Source organism: Orycteropus afer, unplaced genomic scaffold (genome assembly GCF_000298275.1).
Source record: "Orycteropus afer afer isolate SDZICR_OR568_19922 unplaced genomic scaffold, OryAfe1.0 scaffold00336, whole genome shotgun sequence".
NCBI classification, from domain to species: domain Eukaryota; kingdom Metazoa; phylum Chordata; class Mammalia; order Tubulidentata; family Orycteropodidae; genus Orycteropus; species Orycteropus afer.
The window spans coordinates 3,397,450-3,407,559 of NW_006921923.1; the positions used below are offsets into that span (position 1 = coordinate 3,397,450).

At 37.5% G+C, this 10,110-nt stretch overlaps 1 protein-coding gene across 1 annotated transcript in view; it reads left to right on the forward strand.

Moving 5' to 3' along the window:
* COL4A5 (collagen type IV alpha 5 chain) overlaps positions 1-10,110 on the forward strand; it is a 439,164-nt gene that overhangs the window by 372,410 nt on the left and 56,644 nt on the right. Inside the window, exons 37-41 of the mRNA XM_007952435.2 lie at positions 998-1,078; positions 1,955-2,053; positions 4,637-4,687; positions 6,641-6,826; positions 8,570-8,578. Of these exons, the coding sequence (XP_007950626.1) occupies positions 998-1,078; positions 1,955-2,053; positions 4,637-4,687; positions 6,641-6,826; positions 8,570-8,578 (426 nt within the window). The remainder of the gene's footprint in view (positions 1-997; positions 1,079-1,954; positions 2,054-4,636; positions 4,688-6,640; positions 6,827-8,569; positions 8,579-10,110) is intronic.

Below are 10,110 nucleotides of genomic sequence, written 5' to 3' on the forward strand. Positions count from 1 at the left end.
TAGTGATACTGCCTCAGAAACCCAAGGAGGGGTCGCTATGACTCGAATCCGACTTGACGGCACATAACAACAACAACATATACAATAGAATCCTACCAATTCCACTAGTGTAATATGGTGGTAGTTATTTTTATGTTTACAAATATATAATCATGCCCATAATTTTCCCCTTCCATATGGGAGATCCATATTCTGTTTCCAAGCAGTGCACTTCATGCATAGCTACCACCCGTCTATCAGTCGAGACTTACATGTTGCTGTGATAGTGAATAGGTTTCAATGGAGCTTCCAGACTAAGGTGGACTGATGTACTTCCAAAAAAGTCAGGCAATAAAAACATTGTTGATCACAAAAGTTTGATGCGTAACCAATCATGGGGATGGCACAGGACAGGGTAGCATTTCTTTCTGTTGTGTGTGAGGTTGCCATGAGTTGAAGGTCGACTTGATTGCCAACAACAACAAAAGCAACTGGATAAGCAAATTTAAAATATTTTTCTTAGCAATATTCAGCAAATATTGGCATATTTTGGGTTTCCGTTCTTCACTGTTTAAATGCCAGCATTATAAATTTTAAAAACCAAAAAGGAGCTCTAGTGGTTTTAATAGTGTGCTTAAGGCATCTGACTGCAAACCGGAAGGCTAGGGATTCAAACCCACCAGCCACGCTGTGGAAGGAAGACTGGGCAATTTACTTCCATAAAGATTTACCACCTCGGAAACCCACAGGGAGTCACTATGAGTTGGAATCAACTCCATGGCAGTGAGTTTGGTTTTATAAATTTAAAATCTGAACTGTAGCTCTCAAAGCAATGCCCTTATTCGTTTTGTTTTGTTTTGTTTTTTCCAGGTCAGGGACACTGATGACCTTTTTCATGTTGTGCCACCATTATTGCTATCCTTTTCCAAAGTATTCTACCACCATTAGCATAAAATCAATGCCCCCCCCCCAAAAGAAGCTTCCTTCTTTTGTTTTTAAATTGATCTCTTTACCCTAGGAACCCCAGGCCTTCCTGGACCAAAAGGTATTGATGGTCCTCCTGGGAACCCTGGCCTTCCAGGAGAACCTGGTCCTATCGGTAAGTGTGAAAAATTAGTTTGTTGCTATGTAAAATTAAGGCTTATATTCAGTTTGAGAAAGTATGTCTTTTCTGGGGGCTATGAACATTTTCAAGACAAGAAAACATGGTGATTATTCACTGAGCCCTGCTTGTTAGGTACAAACTGAACAACTCTTTTAAAAAGTTACTTAAGATTATTATGGGATCATATTTTCTGGGCTTGCTTTCTCTGGGGAGTTATTTCAAGAATCATATAATAGCAATTAGAAACTCTGATTTTTAGAATGGTAGGATGTAGCAATTTTGTTTGTTTACCAGCTTCTGAAGCAAATCAGTTCTTTTGGCCCATGTTGTTGTTGTTGTTATGTGCCGTCGGGTCGGCCCCGACTCATAGCGACCCCTCCTTGGATTTCCGAGGCAGTATCACTACGGAAGTAGGATTGCCCAACCTTCCTTCCGAGGACTGGCTGGTGGGTTTGAACCGCCAGCCTTCTGGTTAGCAGTCAAGTGCTTTAGCCACTATGCTACCAGAGCTCCCTTTGGCCCATAGCAGACCTATATAATGTCCCTCTTTCCCACCTCACTCCCTTGGATGGATATCTTAAAGCCATTTATTTATATATCAGTAAATAAAGCCATTTAGGACATTTTTAAAATGAGAAACTAAAAGGTTTGTGATATTGAGTGAACGATTAGGCTATTCCTTACTCTCATTATATTCTTTTATTTATTTTATGCTTCATTTCCATAAAATTTCATCATTTAAAGGAGTGTCTCAGAAGTTCTTTGTGTCTTTTAGATAGAACTAGCTGAGGCTAGTGTGCAGAGAATAGGAATATAAAAGGAAAAGGGAGTTGAGAAGATGGGCGTAAACTGATGTGCTGTGTTCTTTAGGTGGTGGAGGTCGTCCTGGCCCACCAGGACCTCCAGGTGAAAAAGGCAAACCAGGTCAAGATGGTATTCCTGGACCAGCTGGACAAAAGGGTGAACCAGGTTCTGTATTTTTTTATTCTTCCCTAGTTTTCTAATTTCCTCCTTGTCTACTTTAACTTTTGCCCTTTTATTATTATTATTATTATTATTATTATTATTATTATTATTATTATGCTGTAGGTGTAAATTTACAGAGCAGAATTTGTTTTACATTCAACATTTCATATATATTTGGTTTCACTCCCCAGTTACCATCCCCAACCCTAATCCACTCTCCTCCTCTCCCTTCCCAGTAAACCAGCCTCCCACCCTTCTTAGTTATGCACTCCTGTGTGTCCTGCTTTTCCTCCATGGGAATGTTGCCACTCTGGTGCCCCATGGCTGATTGCTCCAAGGGATGTATCTCCGCAGAGTATGTGGGTTGAGTGGCCTTAGTGTGCATCTTACTATTGAGCTGAGAGCCAGCTCTTAGGAGTGAGTTTTATCCCAGGCCCGATGGGTATCCCAAGGCCATAGTCTTGGGGATCCCACCAGATTCCATCTGACCAGTTATTCTGGCTATTATTGTATTTTTGGATTTTGTTCCACGTTTTTCCTCCCACTCTCTCCAGGATCTCCAGTTTTGATCCCTTCCTGAGTGGTTGGCATTGGTAGCTGGGCACCATCTAGTTCTTCTGGTCTCGAGGGCCATCATGTCCTATGGCTGATTGTTTCCAAATGCCCTTGGTTTTTTGCACTCTTCTTCACTTCCGATGAAAAGAGACCATTAGCTGCATCTTAGATGACCGCTTGAAAGCTTTTAAGACCTCAGTCGCTACACATCAATGTAGGTTGTGGAACAAGATTTTTATGTATTTTGTTGTGCCAACTGAGTCTGGTGTCCCCAGTGCTATGGTCCTGAGTCAGCAGATCCATTGGATCTCTCTCCCATAGTGTCTGGCTGTCTATGAGGGATCGCTCTATGTCTGTTTCTGTAAGGATTGCAGGTATTTTTTATCACTGGTATCTGCAAGATTAGCCTCCACTGAATGTATCTTTGGTCTAGAGTATAATCTTGTTCACTGACCCCCATCTGATCTTCTCAGTTGTCTGTGTGTTTATCTGTAGCCTGGTGTTTGGTGTTAATTGTAATGCAGTATTGTGGATATACTGGTATTAGCCTCTGTCATCTGTATCTTATGTGCACAATTCAGTGTCCTCTCTTTCCCCAGTGTTATCAGGCTGGTCACAGACTCTTTCCAAACCATCCCTCCCCTTACCTACTTCAGCATGTGGCATCCAACTAGCCCAAAATTACCCCCTCCCCTCCCTGGTAGCCTGCAAAGTGAGTTCCCTTCCTTAAGCAAACCATTCCTTGTCTTTTTACAGTAATGGGCTCACACAGTATTTTTCCTTCTGCAATTGACTTTTTTCATTCAGCATAATGTCCTCTAGGTTCATCCACATTGTGAGATGATTCGTGTATCCTTCATTGTTCTTTAATGTAGCATAGTATTCCATTGTGGGAATGTACCATAATTTGGTTATCCATTCATCTATTGATAGACATTTAGGTTGTTTCCACCTCTTTGCTATGGTGAATTGTGCTGCAATGAACATGGGTGTGCATATGTCTGTTCATTTCCTGTCTCTCACCTCTTTAGGATATATTCCTAGTAATGGAATTGCTGGGTCAAATGGTATTTATATTTTCAGTTTTTAAGGAAACGCCATACCATTTGCCACAATGGTTGTACCATTTTACAATTCCACCAGCAGTGTATAAAAGTTCCAATTTCTCTGCAACCTCACCCGCATTTGTTATTTTCTGTCCTGTTGAACTTTGGTATTATTGCTGGGCTGAGATGATATCTCATCGTTGTTTTGATTTGCATCTCTCTAATGGCTAAAGATCAGGAGCAATTCCTCATGTGTTTGTTGGTCGCCAGCACATCATCTTTAGTGAAGTGTCTGTTCATGTCCCTTGCCCATTTTTGATTTGGGTTGTTTGTCTTTTTGGTGTTGAGGTGTTGAAGTTTTCTACACATTTTACAAGTCCTTTGTCAGATATGTCATAGGCAAATATTCTCCCCCAATCTGTAGGTTCTCTTTTTACCCTTTGACAAAGTCTTTCAATGCACATAAGAATTTAATTTTTAAAAGGTCCCAGCCATCTAGCTTGTCTTCCACCTCCTGTCCATTCTGGGTTATGTTTGATAGTCTATTTATAACTTTTGCCTTTTTTTTCACTCACAATGTGTTTGTATCTTTTTTCTTACCTTTTAAGCTACCATAGATTTGTTTTTTCCTAATTACCTTCTTCCCTTCCATCCTAAGGATATTATCTCATGTTTGTTGATCAAGATGCATTCTTAGTATTGAAAACTCCTTTGTTACCCAATATTTCACATCAAACTTCTGTGGATGACCTCTCCTATGTAATCTATATTCCATTCATATGATAAATATTAAACACTCATAAATAACAGAATATATATTTATTCTAGTCTCATGTTAGAATTGTAACTCCTTGTTGGAATAAGTTTTCTCTAAGTTCCATGCAAATATACATTGTAGCACTTAATAAAACCTTAATTATCTGAAAATAATTTGTCTTTATTTCAGTTATTATCCTTTTGAGATTTTTTATTTGTACCCTGACAGGTCAACCTGGCTTTGGAATCCCAGGACCCCCTGGACTCCCAGGACTTACTGGTAAACTTTAATAAAACATGCTAAATCACTCCATGAGAAGACTATTCTTTAGTACACTTGTTTTTCCGTCTGCATTATTTACTGTAAAGAATGCACATTCAAATCCAGAAAACACAAAGCTAGAGTAATATCATAAAGCATTTCTTATTTAGCAATTTAGTATATGGAATTAACTTTATAAAAATGCATCATTAAGGAAATTTACATGTAGGTATCTCTTCATTAACTTCATAAATAAATACTGAGGAAATGCTAAAGAAGGCAAATTTGTAAGAAGAGATAGATTTCGCTATAATTATTTTTTAAACTTTTTTAGATAGAAAATAAAATACTCTTTTGCTCCCATGGAAGCAATGTTGTTGTTGTTAAGTGCCGTAAAGTTGTTTCTGACTCATAGCGACCCCATGCATAGCAGAATGAAATGGAAGCAATATTGAAGTAATATAAAGAAATTCATTAGAAATATATATCAATAAAATACCTCTTGGCAACTCGATCTGAATTTACTTCTTGCATCATATTTGGATGTGTGTACACATGCCCATCTACCTTCCCTCACTTTTGCTTAATCTCATTGTTAAGCACCAAACAGTTACTTGCATGACAAAATGTGTGTTGTGTGTATGTTTATGTTCTGAAAAGACCACTGGCTATTCTCGCACACACACACACACACTCCAGGCTCTTCTTATTTATTTATTTTTCTATTGTATTCGGGTGAAAGTTTACAGAGAAAATTGGTTTTTCATTCAACACTCCACACAGATTCTGTTTTGTGACATTCACTGCAATCCCCACAGTGCAACAGCTCTCTTCCCACTTCCTCTCCACTCCCACCACTTCCTTCATCCTTCCTTCCAATCCTTTCTCCCCTTCCTACCTCTAACCCTAGTCAAGTGCTGCCTTCTTGATCTTGTGTGGTTGATTGTTTTAATGAGTGCATACCCTCCTTGTATCACTGTTCACCTTATAGGCCTGTCTGTCATTTGGCTGAAAGTTGAGCCACATGGGTTAAGTTCAGTTCCTGGTTTGAAGGATGTCTAAGGGCCATAATCTCAGGGGTTCCACCAGTCTTCATCAGACTAGTACATAATATTGAGTTTTGTTCCACATATTTCTCCCACTCTGTCCAGGACCTCCTAATGTGATTCCTTTCCGAGTTGTCACCATTGGCAGCTGAGCACCGTCTAGTTCTTCTAGTCTCAGAGTTGTGGAGACTGGGATTCACATAGTCCATTAGTCCTATGGACTAATTTTTTTACTTGTGGCTTTGATTTTCTTCACTCTCCTTTGCTCCGGATGAAGAGAGACCAATAATTGCACCTTAGATGGCCACTCACAAGCTTTTAAGATCCTAGTCTCTACTCACCAAAGTAGGATGTAGAACATTGTCTTTGAGAACTATGTTCTACCAGTTGACTATAGTGTCCCCTGAGACTGGACAGTTGGCTGTTCTATGGAGGCTTTTCTCCAACTCACACATACCTCCTAGAAATTCTGATATCCTTCCCACAACTCCAACATGAAAATTAGTGCTTTTATGTGTCATTGTTATATATCCCCCGAGAATGGTGGTGGTGGTGGTGTATAAAAAATGTTTCAGGAATTTCTCCCAGCCATCTTGATCCTATTCTTACAGATACTGTATATATTTCCTTTTTTTTTTTTTGTCCCTCACAGGTACTGGTCATATGATCGTTGTTCTATGTAGTAACACAAAGGAGTACCTTTCAGGATGCAAGCTATTTCTGCCTTTCTATTCATATTCTAATTAGTGCATCTGATAACAGATATATGTATTTAATAGGAAGAACAGTTTTTTGTGTAGGTTGGGGATTTACAATGACTGTAGTAAGTACCCTATCCAGTAAGTGTGAATAGTTTTAGTCTTATAGGTAAGTCTATAACTCAGTATCATTTAATGTGTTTTCTAATGTCACTTTGCTTTCATAGGTCAAAAGGGTGATGGAGGATTACCTGGCATTCCAGGAAACCCTGGCCTTCCAGGTCCAAAGGGTGAACCAGGCTTCCAGGGTTTCCCTGGTGTGCAGGGTCCCCCAGGCCCTCCTGGTCCTCCAGGTCCTGCTCTGGAAGGCCCTAAAGGCAACCCTGGGCCCCAAGGTCCTCCTGGAAGACCAGGTATGTACATCAATGGTAGGCAAATGGTCTATTTATTAGTCCATTTAGCATTTTGCTGGTAGATTATTCAGTCTTTAGTAGTTTTGAATTAGTCATGTAAGAACTTGTAAGTAAATAGCTTGGTTTATACCTAGCTTCATCCATTTCCATGGCACCTAATAATTCTTTTCATCATTTATTAAAGTTGAAATAAAACACCTGGGAGGAAAACAAGGAAGTAGTGGTTTCATTTGTCTCTTTATTAAACATAAAACTATACTGATAACCTGGCAGCAAAATGTCATCTGCATTTTTAAATGTGCGCTTCTCAGCATGTCATCACAGATACCATTTTAGTGATCACCCAGTAGATGCTTGTGGTCCATACCAGAAGTGTTTCTATGGGTCTGTCATGATCAACAAATGTCACCAGGCACAATAAACAAATTTTATCTTACGTAGGAATTAGGCAGTCAAAATTATCTTCACCATCACAGCATGATCAAATTGAATAGTAATCTCTTCATACCAACCTCATGTCTGTACCTCATTTGTCTTGTGTAAACTACTCTAGTAATCTTAACTTTGCATCCAGTGTTCACCTTTTCATTTTGTATCTGTGCAGTGTCATTTCATTTTACTAACTTTGGAAATGCTCATTTTCATCCTGAGTTAATTGTGCTGAGTCCAGTCACTGATGATATGTTGTGAACAGATTTTTGAGGCTTGATCTTTAATTTTTGTATTTCTGGTAATTGAAAATTTGGCTTTCATTGTTTTAAAAAATAAGAGAAATCTTTGATTAAAGAAACAAAGCAATTACCCTTTTACTCCTTGAAAATCTCTGGCTTATTTTTCAGATGCATTTTAAAATGAAGATTGCCATTTAAATTACAGTAAATGCTGAAGTGATTGGAGTTAATTTTAATGAGATAGACTCTAAAAACACAAATTAAGTGGAATCGTGTGCTGTGTTCAGAAGATCATTTTTAAAACCAGATTTTATTTTATCTGATTGGATTGTTTATGGAGAGTATTACTTAAGGCTTTACCTTTGTTTACTATTGAAGAAAATCAGTGAAAATCTTCCTCAGCCAGGTTAACTCTCTTGCATGTAAGCTGAAGAACTGAAGTAAATGTCTTGCTTGGTTATGCATGCCATAATTTGAATAAACCAAACTGTTATCCTTTTTATATTTTAATCAGCACTGTGGTTATTTGTTCTTACTAGTAATGGAGCTCACTGTTCAGCATTACTTTAAATATTTCAACATAAAGAAATTAGTCACAAAGGCTATTAGCATTTACTATTAAATCACAAAATCCCAAAAGCTATAAAAAGTACCATTTCTAAAGAAATAATAACAAAAGTAGTCAGAAGATTAAACACACATCTCATGATGTGCATAACTTTGTAATTTGTTCATAAGTTGCAAATTGAAATGGAGTTTTAAACCCAGTTACTGTTAGAATCGATTATTCTAATCTGAGCTCTTAGTAATGATTATTATAAAATGATTGCTGGCCTTTCAAAATATGTAACATGTGCTGTTTTTATTTTAGTGTTGACTCTAAGTGATGATAATTTGGTTTATACTCAGATGCATGAATATGCACTTTTAGAGTATCCTTTTATTGAAGTAAATTTTAACTTAAAAGAGTTTAGTGTAATGCTTTAGTTTCTTGATATTTCTAACAGTTTTGATATTTTTCCCTTTTGCTAATGATGACATTGGACCTTGGTGAACTCTGATCCCTATCTAGGTCCTACAGGTTAGCTCTTTAACTGCAAAATAGTAACTGCATGAAGTATGAAATTTTTCTTATATATTTATATGCATATGTTTATGTATGTGTGTATATATACATATGTGTGTATTTGTGTATATATGTGTGTATATATAGACACCTGTACCTAATGTTTTCAAGTATTTGAATATATTTTAAGAGCATATATGTCAATTCAATTCTTACATGTTGGCTTATTTCTGCAAGTTGTCAAGAACTTGTAGAGTCTAGTATTTCTGTCTATTGAAATGACCCAAAGTGACCTAATTAGGAAATCTAATTTAGCATTTCAAAATTCATAAGTTTAAGTCATATTTGGTTGTAAGTTATAGTACCCAAAACAGGATTGTATGATATCTTACCTTTACCTTGAGAATGTATTTCTTGTCATTGCCTTCTATGTTACTAGAAATGCAAATAAAATTGAACTATCCTTCAAGAAGGCATTCTTTCTAAAAACAATACTTGGTTTTATATGTTATTCTAGTAAAATATGTGATTCCTGACTTGCCATAGGTCTTGTAGGTTTTCACATCATCCCATCCTCACATTTTGTGCTGTCCCAAAGTTCTAAATTCTATTGCTATAAAAATGGCCAAGTAGACACAGAGTAAAAGGGAAAAAAAATACAGCCAGCTCAGATTAGAAGCTTCTTAATCTTATTTTCACTATACACATGTAAACAGTACATACCAAAGAATGATTACCAAGACTACCTAATGAAAACTGGTAATTCATAGTGAAAGATACTCACTTAATCGAGAGTAAAAAGAGCCACGCATACCTGAATGTGTTTATTATTATTCAAGATAAATAACCTTTTTCAGATTTCTTTCTTTATTTTTTAAAGCATTTTATTGAAATATAATTTATGTACAGTGAAATACACAAAACTAAAGTGACATGGGTCAATGCTTTTTTTCTTTTTTTACAGTGTTCCCTCCCCTCCCCTCCCACCCCTGGCAATCAACAAAGAAAGTTTCCCTCCATATATAAGCCTTTCCTTGACCCTCCACAGCAACGAACTAATACTTCTGTGATTGATATATTTCACTCAGCATAATGTCCTCCAAGTGCATCCATATTATGCAGTGTTTTGCAGACTCTACATTATTCTTTAGTACTGCATAGCATTCCAGTACGTGTATGTACCATAGTTTAGTCATCCACTCTTCCGCTGATGAGCACGTAGGTTGTTTCCATCTTTTTGCTATTGTAAATAGTGCTGCAATGAACATGAGCATGCATGTATCTGTTCCTATCCTGGCTCTTACCTATCTAGGATATATACCTAGTAATGGGATTTCTGGGTGAAATGGTATCTCCATTTCCAGCTTTCTAAGGAATCACCATATTGCTTTCCACAGTGGTTGTGTCACGTCACAGTCCCACCAGCAGTGTGTGAGAGTCCCAATCTCTCCACATCCCCACCAGCATTTGTTATTTTCTTAACCTTGCCATCAGTGCTGGGGTGAGACGGTATATCTCATTGTTGTTATGATTTACATCTCTCTGAT